The 15533-nt window shown below is 48.6% G+C and overlaps 2 protein-coding genes across 4 annotated transcripts; one reads left to right on the top strand and one right to left on the bottom strand.

Moving 5' to 3' along the window:
• Positions 1 to 387: 387 nt before the first annotated feature.
• Positions 388 to 9831, bottom strand: TRADD (TNFRSF1A associated via death domain). 2 transcript variants are annotated; one of them, XM_057425410.1, is made up of 5 exons: positions 9782 to 9831; positions 7229 to 7380; positions 4363 to 4640; positions 2504 to 2696; positions 388 to 1813 (listed from the first exon to the last, which is right to left on the bottom strand). In XM_057425410.1, the coding sequence occupies exons 2-5, from the start codon at positions 7368 to 7370 to the stop codon at positions 1512 to 1514; spliced, it is 915 nt and encodes a 304-aa protein (XP_057281393.1). In that variant the 5' UTR covers positions 7371 to 7380; positions 9782 to 9831; the 3' UTR covers positions 388 to 1511. The 2 variants fall into 2 exon arrangements, with proteins under 2 accessions (XP_057281393.1, XP_057281394.1); XM_057425411.1 differs by lacking the exon at positions 9782 to 9831 and adding an exon at positions 9333 to 9398.
• FBXL8 (F-box and leucine rich repeat protein 8) lies at positions 9522 to 15431 on the top strand. Of its 2 annotated transcripts, none has more exons than XM_057425406.1 (3): positions 9522 to 9667; positions 12876 to 13106; positions 13633 to 15431. In XM_057425406.1, the coding sequence occupies exons 2-3, from the start codon at positions 12943 to 12945 to the stop codon at positions 14606 to 14608; spliced, it is 1140 nt and encodes a 379-aa protein (XP_057281389.1). In that variant the 5' UTR covers positions 9522 to 9667; positions 12876 to 12942; the 3' UTR covers positions 14609 to 15431. The 2 variants fall into 2 exon arrangements, with proteins under 2 accessions (XP_057281389.1, XP_057281390.1); XM_057425407.1 differs by lacking the exon at positions 9522 to 9667 and adding an exon at positions 10850 to 10946 and having other exon boundaries at positions 13029 to 13106.
• The last annotated feature ends 102 nt before the right edge of the window (positions 15432 to 15533 follow it).

Here is a 15533-nt window from a genome sequence, read left to right as displayed (position 1 = left end):
AAGGAACCTCAAAGCTCACCCAGTTCCAACCCCTGCCACAGGCAGGGACACCTTCCACTAGAGCAGGTTGCTCCAAGCCCCATCCAACCTGGCCTTAAACACTGCCAGAGATGGGGCAGCCACAGCTTCTCTGGGCAACCTGTGCCAGTGTCTCACCACCCTCACAGGGAAGAACTTCTTACTAATGTCTAATCAAAATCTCCCCTTTGTCAGGTTAAAGCCATTCCCCCTTGTCCTGTCACTGCATGCCCTTGTAAAAAGTCCCTCCCCAGCTTTCTTGTAGGCCCCCAACCATGCCAGGAGACAGCTGGCTTCTCCCACTGGAACGGAAAGCATGAGTCAGCCCTCGTGTTTGGGTGCTTTAAGCCATTTTTACCCTCAAAATCAGGTAAATCCAGGCACAGCAGCTGATCCCCAATTGTCACACAGTGACAACGCTGCCACAGAAAGGCTCTGTGCAGATCCTAACACTTGGGACACACAACTGCATGAACTCTCCTCTCCAGTGACCTCCAGAGGCCATGGGCAGTTGGTTAAGAAGTGAGGGAAGGTACCAGCAGCCAGCTGGTCAGAGATGACTGCTTAGCTCTGTGAGCTGGTGCCAGGAGGGTACTTGATGCTGCAACACCCCTTAGAGCAGCAGTTCCACTCTACAGACCACAGGTCACTTGCTGACTAGGAGACTACTTTCCTTCCAGCACTGTTTTGCTTTTCACAGATGAGGGCTCCCTCTGGCTGGTGGGAAAGAGCTAAGGCCAAGGTAGTCAGTATGTTATTGTTCACCACAGTCCAGAAAAAGTTGGGAATCATTCTCTGAATTTGTGTTTGTCCATATTGCTTGTTCAGTGCCTGAAACTTGTTCCACAGCAGCAATCTTGTGCCCTGTGGAAGATTCTGACTGTCCCAGGTAAAAGAACACTTTCAGGTGGTGAGAGGTGGGAAGCAGCTGTACTAGAGCAGTGCAGGACAAATGCATTTGCTACAGATGTTGCTTGTTTGAAGAACAAAGAAGGAAAACAATGTAAAACTGACTTTTCCTTAATTTCCCCTTTGCCTTTGCTTGATGTTACATCTGAGGGCATAAATGCCTTCAGTATTAAAAATATACTGCAGCTCTCCAGGTGATGGCTGTGACACACAGCCTGAGAAACACTGGCACTGTCTGCTTCCCAGAGAAATTCTCTTGAGATGCCTTCCCTGCTTTCCCCTCTCCCCCACTATCCCCTATGCTCTCTACCTGTCTGGCTGCTTCCCTGTGACATTTCAGCCCTGAAGGAAGTCACCAGTTCATGGGTAAGTAACGCTGACTTCTGGAAACAGAATAAAACAAGGAATGTCAGAGGTCTGTGCTGGCTTCTGTGAGCACAGAACCTCTCCCCTGGGCATCCCCACCTGCATGGAAACCTGCAGTGATTTTCAGGAGTTTACATTCCCAGACACTAGCAGCAGTTTCATTACACTAGCTGAAGCAAGAAAGCTCTTAGCAATGCCACTACCCTTTGGGCTCTAAATCAGTCCTCACTGGAATGGAGGCCCAGGAGCTCCTCAGCCAAGCTGATGAGACCATTTTCTTCCAGGGCTGCGATGAGCCGTGCTATTGTGGCCTTCTGCCCCTCTGACTCCCTAAACCTGAGCAGCAGCTGGTAGGCTTGTTCATACAGTCCCTCTCGGTCATACTCGAGAGCCAGGTTATCAATGACAGGATCACGCAGGGCCCGGCAGTTCTTCTGCAGAGAGCGACCCACTTGCTTCCATTTCTTTGACACAAGCTTGGCAAACTTCTGGTGGTCATCTGGTGTGAGCATTCTGTTGTCTGAAAGGGACAGAGGGCAGGTAAAACACAGAGGTTCCACAGCTGGTGTGATGCAGCTTGGCCCAGTCGAAGGTTTGCTCAACATTCTGTGCAGCAGGGAGTCTGTTCAGTGTCCACAGCACATCACTAAACCACTGTGGAGCTGCTCTGCTTGTCCTTGGTGGTTTAACACCAGGGCAGCACTGTGACCTTGGAGCAGAAGTGCCAAAGCAGCGAAGCTAAAGGGGCTGCCATGGGCAGGGTTCATGTACACGTGTCTGTGCTCCAACAGCATTCCTCCACCACTGGGAAGGGAAAATCAGCTGGAGTAAGCCTCACCACCTAGCGTCTCCGTGCGCTCTCTGTGTAAGCTGTGCAGCTCTGCTCCCCAAGTAGTCTGCCAGCCCAGGGCACTGCTGGTGCCTCCAGTGGCAAACTGGAGCATGTGGTGACACACCTGCTCGTGGCCATCTGCCCTGGCACATCTAAGCTCCCTGCCTTGATTAGGCCTTTCCCTTAATGGGAAAACAGGTGGAAGGCTGATCAGAAGCAGTACTACAGTATCTTAGGACTACTGTAATTCCTCCCTTATGGGATGCTGGGAACCCCCTGATTTATCTGAGACCCCAATATGCAGTTACATTAATACTCCCTCTTGGGCTTTGAGATGAGGAAGACCAAGGGTGCTCTTGGACAGCTCTAGCTACTCACCGAACTCTTGTCCCTGAAAGGTGAAGGTAACCTGTGGGGAAAGGGAGTTGCCTTGAGAAGGGCCAGGTAGAGATGGGGAGTTGAGAGATGTGCAGTCTTTTACAGCCATGCTGTTGTTGATGCTCTGGTGAACAATCAGGCTCTCGAGGCATTCTTCAAGCTTTGTGATTTCCTCATCCCGCAGACGGTCTGGCTGCAATGCAAACAGCATCAGTGATGCGTGCCAAGTCCACTGTCTTGTGAAGCCATAGATGCTTAGCTGGAAGGTGCAGCTTAAGATGTTGGTGCCAAGAGAGGAGCAATGAGACAGCTAGAGTGCAGATTATAAACTGACCCAATAAAATACTTTAACGGAGTTCTGGCTATAAATGTGTGGATTTTAATCTGTAATGTGATACGACATAGGCAATTTTGCCCTCCTGGGTTTCTCACATGCAGCAGTGAGCACTTACAAGTTGCATAAAGCTGGTACAAGTCCATGTTTATTTTCAGCAGCTCTCTGCAAGAATAAGGGTGCACCAGAGGCAGCATGGCTTTTCTGCCTCACTCCACATGAGGATCAGACCCACAGAATAGGGTGACCTGATCCAACAGCTCATGGCCACCAAAGCAGGGAGCTCCTGCTGCCCCTACTCTCATTCTGTGCCTCTATTTCTTAAGTTTTGTTGTTCCTGGATCCAATCCAAGACAGTTTTTCTCACTAACCAAGAGAAAACTAGTCTGACCTCCAAAAAGCAGATAATGAGAAAAAGAGACATCAAAAGCACATGGGAAGAGTCAAACCTGGTGATTGCTCTGACTCAGTCTATTGTTTAGCTCACATACAGTAGGTACCCAGCACTGCACTCAGACACAGATGCCTTTGCCCTGGTGTCATCTGTCTGACTGTTGCACTGCTAGGCACAAGCCAGACTGACTTCTCAGTTTGGGGAACTGAGAATAAGCCCATCTCCTTTGTCCAGTCAGCTAGTTCATCAGAGGAGGGAGCAGAAAGCAGAAGTTGACAGGCTATGGGATATCACATGTTGTTTAGTCAGGGCTGAAATGTTTGCATTTCATTCTCTGTGCTTGCAGAAAAGCAACCTGGCACAACATGCTCCTGTGCCTAATATTTCCAAGCAGATGGTGCCTACCTATTTCCCAGAACCATCTGGAAGGAACCAGAGCTATAAGGTGTTGCTAGTTCCAGGTGGAAAAAAAGAGGAGAGGAAAAAGGCAATGAGTTTAATCACATCCAACTGCCTTGGTTTTGAGGAAAGATGTCAAGATCTCACTGCTCTTGCTAGCAGGATTAGAATGTCAGTGTCAAAGCATGCGATGAGCTAGACTTCAGATACTGCTCCCGAGGGACTTTGCCTTCAGAAGGGCAGCCAATTCCTGCTCACAACAGATGCTGTGTCCCCCGCTCTGTTACAAGTTGGTATAATGTGCAGACTCTTTGCACTCAGGCTCATTTCTAGGTGCAGTTGCCATTGCTGCTCTGAGGTGTGCGAGGTAGTGAGGTAGATGCTGAGCACTGGTCATTCCACACTCTGCCTGCCTTGCAGGTGTATTGAGCACACTTGCTTTTGCTGTCAACTGCACCTTCTGTAACTCCTCATTTTAGCAGTGATAACACACATCTGAGCCACATTAACTGTCATACACAGAAACCACAGTGATTTAGAAGAATCCCTGTAAGCAGTTTTAGGCTCTTTTCTGGTGAAGGTCAGAGCTTACTCCATATTATAGCTGAGAACTGAAGGATGAAGAAGTCATCAAACCAGCACGCTGCTTCAGAGCAAGATTTGCACCCATCTTCCTGAGTCTTGTGCTACTGCTCCTCATTGCTGCCTGTACTCCCTCCCTCTCCCACTCACCTTTTCTCTGTAGATACATTCCAGGCAGCGATCCTCATCTTTCAGCATGCTGTCGAGGTGCTCACTGCCAGCCTTCAGCTCCATTTCAAGAGGCACTGCACTTACGGCTAAGGAGAGCTGGAGGTGTTTCTGGAGGGACTCCTGGAGCGCTCCTTCCCGGTAGCTCTGCAGGAACTGGCGGCAGTTCTCCTGCTTGCAGAACTTGAGCTGGACTATCAGGTGCGGGTGGCTGCAGTGCACTTTGAGCATGTCCACACCATTTATGCTGCCGGTGGAGTCTGATGGGGAGAAGTGAGCAGAGTCACTATCACACATGAGACAGACAACCCAGACCCACTCCCATCCACCTCCAAGCCTGCAATGGAGCAGCTTTTGAATTATCATCTCTGTCCTGATGTCCTCTGGAATTAAAAACCTGTGTGTAAAATCAAGAGGAAAGGATTAGGTTTTTGCTGCCCTGCCTCCATTCATCTCAGTGAAGTATGGTGTCCAGCTGAAGACCTATGGTGCTACACATCAGGTAATTATCTCAACACTGTTTATTAGGGGAGGTTTTAAGTTTGAGGTTCCATTTCCAGGACAGAAATGGTTATGCTAAACTGCTAACACAGGGAAGTTTTACACATGAAAATGCATATTCCAGCTGAGTGCTCAGTCAGTCTTCAGTCCTTGTGACTGGAGTTTTAAGCAGTGATGAAGGTCCTGGAAAGAGACCCAGCATTTCCTCTCCACCCCATGCCCGGAGGTAACTTTTGGCTGGCTGGCACTGAGCCTTCAACACCTCTCACAAATGGGGAATGATGGATTCAGCCATAAGAATTAGGCTGCTTGAGACTGGGCCTTGACTTGTTAAACTGTTTTGCACAAAGAATTAATTCATGGTAAAATCTAAGCAAGCAGTCAGGGCTGTACCCTCTGACATTAGTTAGTCCCGGGGGGAGCACAAGCACCATGGACAACAGAAATTGTCCAGCCTTCAGTCTCCCTTCTCCCAGCAAAATTTAATTTTGATTAGCTGTGCACATTGACCTTGTCTCCTCAGGGATTTTATATGCTGATGATGACAGTTTACAGTATGTGTTTCTCTCTTTTATGCAGTAGAGGCCTGTGTGAGGCTTCCTGTACTGCTTCCAGATCTGAATTAATCTCTTGGCCTGTTGTTGTCAGGGCCGTATGGAGGTACCAGCAAAGACTTGCTCTACATCAGGTATTTCTAAACCATTTGTCATGGCATTCTTTAGACATGCCTGGAGGACAATCGTAAGGCAAAGCAGACTTGTGTGTTCCACGTTAGGCAGAATAAGTGACCTGGCATTTAAAAGCATGTGATCTAACAGTGGCTTTACAGGGTTAACTGAGTCTTGGTTGCATCAGAAAGTCTAGTTTGGACCAACTGTGTAACTGGGACATGAGGCTAGGCACCTAGGAGAGGCATTTTAATTCACTGTGGCTGACTAGAAATGTCTTTTTATCCCTTTCTTCATGCTTTGTTTTTTATGAGTGCTGGTCGAACAAAAGTTTCCATAACAGGGTAAGAGGGCTGGGAAGGGAAAAGTTGCACAGACATGGAAACCTCTGTGAATGTTGTACGAGAGAGCTGTGAAGCTACCTCAAAAGAAAGGATTTTGCATGCTTTTATTCAAGAAACTTCAGCTTCAGATTTCATGTCCTTTTTAGGTCTGAATAAGCAACTTAGGATTTAGTGGTTTCATAGGCTTTCCTTTAACATGTGAGCAGATTCACATTCCAATGACACAAAGCAGCCATAAATTGAGCCTAACAGGACAACTGTGTTCAGTTGCCTGCTGGTTCCCATCTTTGGATTGAGCTGCAAGATGAGGAGCCTTGTACTGGATAAACTAGTGATTTGGACAGGGTCATGATTGCCAGAAGAAATTACGGAACAGTTACACAAGCCCCATTAAACAATATGGGCTCAGCTGTGTGACAGGTAAAGAATACCAGGAGAGTTTTTCTAGGCAAGTATTATAAACTCTTCAAATTACTATTACTCTGTGGTACGCTTGGTGCAAAGGCGGATAGAGAAATATAGTTTTATGGCCATTTGCATCTCAAGTCCTTTTTTTATGTAAATAGGGTTATATACACTTGAAGCTAATGTGTTTGTGCCTGTTTATATCAAAAAGGAGCTCAGCTGAACTGGCTAACGCTAAGTTTAAAAATCAGCTTCTCAAAGCAGCAATCTCTGTGGTGGTATAAAGACAGGAAATACATCTTCTTTCCTAACCTTTTTCCCTCTTATGTTAACGGGTTTAAACAAACATTCATAAATGGAGGATAATTCATAGGATAGTTCAACTTGGAAGGAAACCCAGGAAGTCTCTAGCCCAAACTCCCATGAAAAGCAGGGTCAGCTCTGAGGTCAGACCAAGTTGCTCAGGGCTTTATCCAGTCCCATTTTGAAACCCCCCAAGGACAGGAAATACACAGTCACTCCAGGCAACTGCTTGACTGTCCTCATGGAGAAAATATTTGTCTTTCTGTCTGGTGCCTACCTCTCTTGTTTCAATTTTTGCCTGTTGACTCCCATTCCCTATGCACCACTATGAAGAGTGTGGCTCCATCTCCCCTCCCTGTAGGTACTGGCAGAGACCAATAGGTAGGTCTTCCAAAGCCATCTGTTCCCCAGGACGAAATGGTCCACCTCCCTCAGCCTTTCCTCATAGGACAAGTGCTCCAGGCCCCAACCATCTTGGGGGACCTCTGCTGAACTTGCTCCACTTCACTGTCTTTCCTAAATACAGTCAGCACCATCTTTCCTTACCCAGGAGTATGAGATTAAAGAAAGGCTGTTATTGCGTGAAGAGATGAGATGGTGTGACAAGGTATCAGAAAGGATGGGTACCTGCTAATGCCAGCTTCAGTGCCTTGAACACACTAGGTTTCTTCTGGGAGCTCTCATAGAGAGATGGCAGAATGATGGTCTTACACGTTGACTGGAGGAAGAGATAAGCACAGCCAATCCAAGGAGCAGAGCTGTTTGCCATCTTCAGCACCCTACAAAACACTCAGGTGAGCTGAGAGACCACAGGGAAAATGGCCTGATGCTGGCCAAGTGCTTACAGCACAGATTATGGGGATTTACCTTTATTTCCTAGAGGAGGAGGTGATCTTAAAGCAAGTGTCACCTTTGAGGAATTTACTCTTATTCTGTAAAGCACAGCACAGTGGGTCATGGTATCTCAAAGACTCAGCAGTTCACAAAGCTCTGTTTTAATTTTACATTTTATAGTCCACAGATAGTCTGGACCAAAAGGTTTCAGTCCTCATGCCTCTACCTGCCCAGTCAAGCTGGCAAAGTTTAAAGGCGCACAGTTGGGGTCCTTCAGGGGGCACCCAGCGGTCCTGGTTTGGCACGTTCACACAGACTGAAGCCCTATTTGCAGGCAAAGATGAACCAAAACACCTTTTGGCTCAGCTCCAAGCATAGGTCCTGTCCCCTCTCTGACTGCTTGTGTGTGCCTCCGGCACACCATCAGATACTTTCCCACAGGCACCCTTCCTTCTGGCTTTCTTCCCAGTTGTGCAAACCCAACAGCCTTCTCTTGGCTGCCAAATGCTGACAGTGTAACTGCTGGACATGACAATGTCCCTCTCTTCAGATGCCCTTTAGCTTAGGGGTGTGAAGGTTTTTGTCACCAGGGACTGCCAGGCTGAGAAGGATGAGCTCCCATGGACTGGCTGTCCTCCAGATGGTGGCTGAGGCTGGGAACCATTGCCATCCTTTGCAGCATGTCCAACAGAGTACTGGAACATACGGCCCACCCTGTTTCCTTCCTAGAACCTTGAACCTCTGCCCAGAACAGGAGCCTTTTACTTGTTCAGAAAATACAGGAAATAGCCAGTGAATTCTAAAATTCACACTGAACTTGGAGATGAAGGAGCACCTGCAAGATGCAGGAGGGAGTGTTTCCAGGCTGCGGGCTACACATCACACAGGCTTTTTAGAAAAGCATCTCGTAAAGAAGAAAGAGGAGGATGCACTGCTGCTGCAGTTCAGGTTTGATCTGAGCTTCTAACACTGGGAAGTTTGGGATCTAGGCTCATCTCCTAGTGTCTCATAGAATGAAGGTAACAAATCTGAGTGACATCTTACAGACATGGAATGTTTAAAATATTTGTCCCACAGATCGATTTACTTTCCCAGTGCAGATGACTCAGAGCTCCCAACCAGCGCAGAAGCACATAGAGTGAGAGGACCCTGTTTCACCACTGCAGCATGGACCCTGCTGCCCCTGTGCTCCTTCCCCACACAGACCAGGCTCTTGCTCCTCAGCAGCTGCCTGGTTCCACTCGGCAATGCTGGAGAGCCTGGAAATGACACCAAAAACTCAGGTAAGGAGCCCTTTGCTGTTGTGCCTTGGCAGTGCTATCCCAGCAAGTGAGCTCTCCAGCCCATTCCCAGCCGGCGGCTGGGACCCTCGCTGTGGGTCTGAGCAGCAGCAGCGGTCAAACTGTTTGGGAGGGGTCTGGAAAAGCCAGCCCCAGGCAATACAGTGCGCGCTCACCGCTGCCTGCCGTCCTCTGCTGTCAGGCCGCTTCTCAATTCCTGTCACAGACTAAGAGGGGAAGGCAGAAGACCTAGGCGCTGGAGCAGCCACCGGCCTGCGGTGACAGTCCGTTCTCCCGGTGCCCGCCTGTCCCTTCCCGGGCCGCTGCTGCTGCGAGGCCCCGCTCACCCGCCCAACGAACGCCCCGGCCTCGCTGTGTGCCAGCGGGGCAGCACCGGGGAAACCCGGCCCGGCCCGGCCCTGCCCTGCCCTGCTCTGCTCTGACCCGATCCGGCGGGACGCGCCCGCCCGAGCCACCCGGTCCCGCGTCTGCATCTCCGGCCCCGGCCCCGGCCCCGGCTCCGGCTCCGGCTCCGGCTCCGGCTCCGGCTCCGGCCCCGGCCCGGCCTCTCTCCCGCGGTAGCTCCGGGCCCGCCCGCCGGCTCCGGGCGCTTTTACCTCCAGCCACCGCCGCTGCCCGGCCTCGGCTCCGCCACTTCCGCCTCTGCGAGGCGCCGCCCGCTGCTCCGCGGCGGGTAACGGGGAAGCAGGGCCGGGGGGACCCGAGCTCGGGGGGACCCGAGCAAACCTGCTGCTGCACGAGTGTGCCTCCGCTCCCCCCGCACCTCCCGCGGCAGCCGTGCGGGGCCGGCCAGGCGGCAGGGGCGCTGTGTGCTGGAGAGGCCTGAGCCGGTCCTGCCGTGCCTTGACACCTCCGGGTGTCCACGCACAAGGCGGCGGCTCCGGTGGCTGGAGAGCACCAACCCAGTCTCCATCGCTTGGTCACCCTCGAGGTGAGGATCTAGAAGATGGCTAGAAAGGGCTCTGGTCAGATAGCTGAGCCCGAGTGGGGCTGGCTGCGTGCCCCCGGTCCTTAGTCATGGAGGAAAGTGAGGTGCTGGGATAACCTCTGTAGTTCGTGGCTGAGGGCACTGCAAGGCTGCTGGGTCCCAGCTGGTTCTCACCTGCTTTCCCCCGTGGCGCCGCTAATAAGAGTGAACGGTGAAATGAAGATTGGTTGGGTTAATAATTACTGAGCACTGGAGGAAGTTCAGCTCTTAGACCATCCCTTCCCTGGAGCTCCCCTTTAAAAGGTGTCCTCGGTTAATCTGTAACTGCAGCAGCAAGGAGCTGGATTTGGGTCTCCGTTGGTGAACGTCTGTTAGCAGTTTCCTGCCCAGGCTGTCTTTGTCTTGCGTGGAGGTCCTCCCGCAAGCAGAGGGGTAACAGCAGCAGCTCTCTTGTTTGTCCCCAGCTGGTGAGCGCCTGAGGCCAGGGTTTGTACCTGCATGCTTGCTGCTGTCACTCTGGCTTGGCAGTTTGTGCAGGCTCTCCAGAGACCTGACGCTCAAACAGAAGTGGAAAGCATTCTAAAACATTTCTTATATATACATATGTATATGTAAGACATACAGATTTAATGCTATTTTACAACAACAGTATTTTAACAATATAAGCTCTTTTGATTGTCAAAGCAAAAACGTCACTGAAAGGACTTAATCCAGGCTGGTCTCTGAGGTGCTGTGGTTTGCAGGGAGAAGGGCAGGCAGCACCCACCTTCAGCACCAGCACTGCCAGTGCTTCTGAGAACCAGGCATTTACTTGGTGAAAGTTTCATGCATTTAAGGGTTAATGGGGTTAAATGAGCCCAGACATCGCAACCTTCCCCTACAAAAAGCAAGCCTGAAGCAACTCCTAGAACTAGGTGGGAAGCACAGGGTGAGGTGCTACAGGGACCATCACCCACGCAGGTCCCACAAGCGTTTTCTCTTTGAAGGTAATCTGTTCTGTATATATGAGGGGTTAAAAACCTGAAAAGGTGGCTGAGACCCGAGTTCCTCTAACTCTGGTGAGTGAAGGCTTTCAGCAACCCACTGGGTGAAGTCCAAGTGTTTGATAAGCACTTGGTGTTTCACCCTCTTGCTTCCCATTTTGGAAGGAAAAATTCCAGGCTGGGGGGGGAGGATGGGCTCAGCGGGCTTGGGTGTCAGGATGCAGTGGTTTGTCTTCATGGGGAAGCCTTGCCTGGGGCAGGACAGGCTCCCCTTAAGCCGGCAGCTGCAGTGTGGAAGGGTCAGTGCTGGGGCCCTTCAGGGAAGTGGGGTGTTAAGTAACTGGTGGATACGAGTGCTGGAGCAGGAGGAGGACGGAGCGCTCCCATCGAGGAGAGCACGGCAATGGGGCAGGGAAGGGGCCTCTCTCCCTGCTGTTATTTTTAGCATCTCCTCCTCCGCTCCTCCCTCTGGGGCGCAGCCGGAGCTGGGAGCCGCGGGCAGCCGGCGCAGAGGAAGAGGGGCTCTGCTCCAAGAGGAACAAGAGGTAGGAGAGCTGTGCCCTTGCCGCGGGTACTGGCAGGGGTGCTGTGACGGGGGCTTCGCTCACAGCACTGGGCATCTCGCCTGAGCACAGCACCCCCTGTTCCTGTTTGGGCCGCGGGCACTCGCTCCCAGCCTGCTTCCTTGTGCTGAGAACTGACGAAGCTCAGAGCCGCAGCCAGCAGCAATCCCCTGCCCTGTGAGATCTGAGGTGGTCCGAGCCCTGCCATCGGGGCAGGCACCCAAGTTGGAACTAAACCAAGCCACTGCACTCGCCGGCCATGAACTGTGCTTCTCAGTGACTGAGTCATTTGCTTCATTAAAGTAGCACTAATAATTTTGTCTTTCTGCCTGCCTTCCTGCTCTCAGGCCATGTTTTTAAGCTTTTCCAAGCAATCTCTACATCACTCTTACTTTCTAGGTGAGGCAAGGTCCTTTTTGCGTGGCTCCAAGGGCTCAGGCTTTAAGGAAAAATATCATAGTGAAAGTTAAAGGAGCTGAGCATGCGAGATTTCATGTAGGGCAAAGAGCAGTTTAATAACATGGTTTGGCTGTGGACTTGGCAGTCCTGGGGTAATGGTTGGCCTTGGTGATCTTAAAGGGCTTTTTCAACCTGCCTGAGTCTATGACGTTGACAGACATGTATTACAGGCAGTGTTAAAAGCAGCTAAAAGTAGGAAAGTCTGAGGTGATTGTCAGAGAAAATGCTAAACAGGTTCCTGGGAAGGAAGCAGGACTGCAGCCCTTGGCTGTTATCGCTCTCACTGGGTGGAAGGGGTTGTCATTGGTACGATGGTAGATAAGATAGCAGAGCTGCTATGCTCCTGCCACCTCACATTCAATGAGTCACACTTCAGAGCTATTCTAGAAAAACGTGCAGTTGTGTTCCTTTCTGCATTATGCTTTCTGCATCATTACTCCCTATTTCCTTCATGGTTTCATCTCTTTTCCTGCTTCGAGGAAGTGCAGGTTTTCATTCAACTGAAGCCAGTGATGCTGAGATAATGCTGTGATGCCAGGGCCTGGGGCTTCAAAAGCAGGAGGGCATGCCATGAAACTCAGATTGAGATCCACACTCCAGTGCTAGCCTAGGAAGGGGAGTGTTTGCATTCAAAAACCCCTCACTTGTTTATGAGAGGGTTGAAAAAATATGTCGTGTTGATGGTTTTATTTGTGTGGGAATCCAGAAGATGGGTACAACCCACTTTGGAAGAAGGCAAATGAAGAAGTTAGGTAGTCTGATGCTGCAAACCTCAGCCTTCTTCCCAGGCATTTATTCTTCTGCATTATATTTCACATGAAAGGTTGATTTCTGAGAACTGGGTTCACAGTAATACAACATTTTTTTCAGACTTTCAGATCTCATCACAGACAAGAACCATTGTAATTCAGCTGCTGGTCTCTACAACAGGCCTTCTGCATCACTGTCAGTAAAAAATGGATATGTGAGGCTGTTTTCTCCTGTAAAGTATCACCCAGCTTCTTAGGACTGGTTGAAAAAACTGTGCAAAACAACTAGCCAATAGATTTCCTCATTTTTTTTTTGTGTTCAATTTAAAAATTCAGTGGAATTTCAAAATGGAAAAAAATTTGACCTCTTTTGTGATCCAGCTGCAATGGTTTGATGAGTTACATAAATCCTAATGTGTGTTTGCCTTTTCTTGTTTCGTTTTGTTTTTCTGAACAGAGACTTTTGAGAATTAATTGCAGTTTTGGAAGTTTCTCCCACTTTTATTCCTGACTGAATCAGGAAAATGCCTGTTCCAGCTCCAGAACTGTGGAACTGCATTCCAGAAGAAATCCTTATCCAGATTTTCCAGTATCTTTCTCTTCGAGATAGATACACAGTCTTCCAGGTGTGCAGACAATGGGCTGCAGCTGTGTCTTCTAGCTCTGTCTGGTACTTCACAGAGATCAGGTAAGAGGAATGGGGTTCTAATGTCCAAGTATCTTTGCAGGTGTAACTAGATCATTGTTTCCAGTGCATGTCAAACATTTCTGTCACTTTGCTATGACATTATTGACATTGTGATTTCTATGTGTGATGATACTACCTTAAATGTATAGCACCTGTTTATATATAATAGAGAAAATTGTGTTATATGCTGTGGTTTTTCAGTTGCTGCTAATGGTTAGAGTTCTGTGGGAAATATTACATTCTTAGACACATTGTTCCAAGTTGCTATTTGTAAATGACAAGGGACAAAGTTACTGAATTGTTATCCTTCTCCTGATACTTCTGATGGGTCTTTCTGGGAACTGACTCTCCTCATCTCCTGACTCCTTCAGTATTTGGTCTCACAATGACTCTCCAGGCAACAAGTTCAAAGAAATGCCTGGGGGATCTTGTTGATATTTGCAGAAGCACTGGTAAAGGAGAGTGTCTGCTCTGTGATCACCAAGCTCAGCATTCACAGTGACTGAGAGTTTGTTTTTCCTTCCAGCTGTGATTCAGAGGATGAGGAAGCCATGCTGCAGAGCCTGCTCCAGTTCCTCAGCCAAATTAAGCACTTGAAGATCATGTTTGACCAATCCAAGGAGGTCAACCGGAAGAATGTGACACGCATCTTGGATGTGTTGGCAAAGCAGAACCACAAGCTGCAGCAGCTGTGCATTGTGTGCCATGGGGAGAACCCCTATTTCTACTCTGGCCAGGACATTCTACAGAGCATACAAAATATTTGTGACACTAAAAACCAGACAGATCTTCAGCACATTGATTTTCGGCAAATGCCTTTCACTCTCAATGATAAGCTTGTTGAGCTCTTAGCTACCACTAACCCAAACCTTCACAGTTTGTTCATCAACAACCGCACCCTGGTGTGCAATGTGGCTCCAGATACCATTAGGAAAGTTCTCAGAGCATGCCCCAAACTCTCAGCCTTGGGGGTTTACTATGCCAGTTTGTCTGACGATGTATTTGAGGAGCTGCTCAAGCCTGAAAGAGCAACTTTCACCTATTTAGACATTTTCTGCGAGCGTCTGGATAAATATATACCAGTGATCTCAGAAGACCTCTGGGCTGCTGTAAGCCAAAAGCATCCTCGACTCTATGTGGACCTAGAGTTTGATCATACGGTCCCTGCCTGCAAAATACCATGCATCCTAAAGCTGAATATACCTGTGAGCACACTGCAACTTAACACCTATAATTACATGGTAAATCAGATTAGGTTTGTCACCCAGAACTACAGCAGTACTTTAAAGAAGCTGACACTGCAAACCACCTCCTCGGAGGACTTAAATTCATCTCTAGTGGATCTGGCTAGACGGTGCAGAAATCTGTTGGAAATCCACTGCTACTGCGTGGTCAGCCAGGAGGTGGTAGAAGCATTCCTCATGCACTGCCCCAGTCTGAAACAGTACACTCTGAAGGTCACCAAGGAACGGCACCCCTGGAAACCAGTAATAATTCAGTGACCAGTCTTTTTAGTTCTCTGTTTCTTTATGTAGCAGGAAAGCCAGATTTACCCTTTGCAGGTTTTTACTGAGGAGCTCAGTGAAACTTCATTTTGATTCTACATTTTAAAAGAACCTCGAAGTCAAGCACTTTGTGTCAGGCACCCAGCAACCACTTAAATAGATAGTTGAGGAAGTGGCAGCATCAATGCAGCTGTTTCCTGCCCAGTGGGGTACTTAGCTGTGCAGATTCAGTGAGCTATAGCAATGAACTGTAGTCATCCGATGGAAAATCCATTCTAACCTTGATAGTTCCTCTTTTAGCATTTCAGTGGTGGGGAGCTCACCCATTATCAGGTAACTTCCAGCTTGGAGGGATAGAACAGGAGCTGAATTATGTTAGAAAATTCAAGCAGAAGAAAAAGCACTGAAGGAAAACAGTTCACCAGGTAGTAATAAAAGACATGTAGTCTGCAAATTCCCTTGTCTATCTTGTCTTTCTCTTGCTCAGAAATGCAGATTTCCAGATTGTAAATTTGAATGCAAAGACCTTTGCTTTTATTACATTGTTAGTATTTCTCAGGAGAATCAAGAGAACTAACAGTTTTTGCATCTGATATCTGCATTCGCATGCAAGTTATCTTGCCTCTGAATTAGGAGATGTGTGTGTGTTGGTCTATTGTAACAAAAATTTTGGTGAATGCTATTTGAATGCTAGTTTCTGAGTTGAAATGACCCTGGGATAAAGCTACACTGGGAGCACCTATTTAGAGCTATCTAAAGCATTTATAATAACAACAACAATAAGAAGAAATAATAAAAATAAAAATATTGTTTTCATCTAGATTCTATGTGTAGCTATTTTTATCACCCTTTCTTCTCACCCAAGAGCCAAATAATTTCTCTTGACAAGTAACATGGGATCTGTAGCCAAACCAGCTTACAA

Source organism: Pezoporus wallicus, unplaced genomic scaffold (genome assembly GCF_028554395.1).
Source record: "Pezoporus wallicus isolate ANWC-B61680 ecotype Strahan unplaced genomic scaffold, APGP_CSIRO_Pwel_v1 contig_8693, whole genome shotgun sequence".
Lineage (NCBI taxonomy): Eukaryota > Metazoa > Chordata > Aves > Psittaciformes > Psittacidae > Pezoporus > Pezoporus wallicus.
Note: the sequence above shows the minus strand (reverse complement) of the source record. Positions and strands in the feature narration are given on the sequence as shown.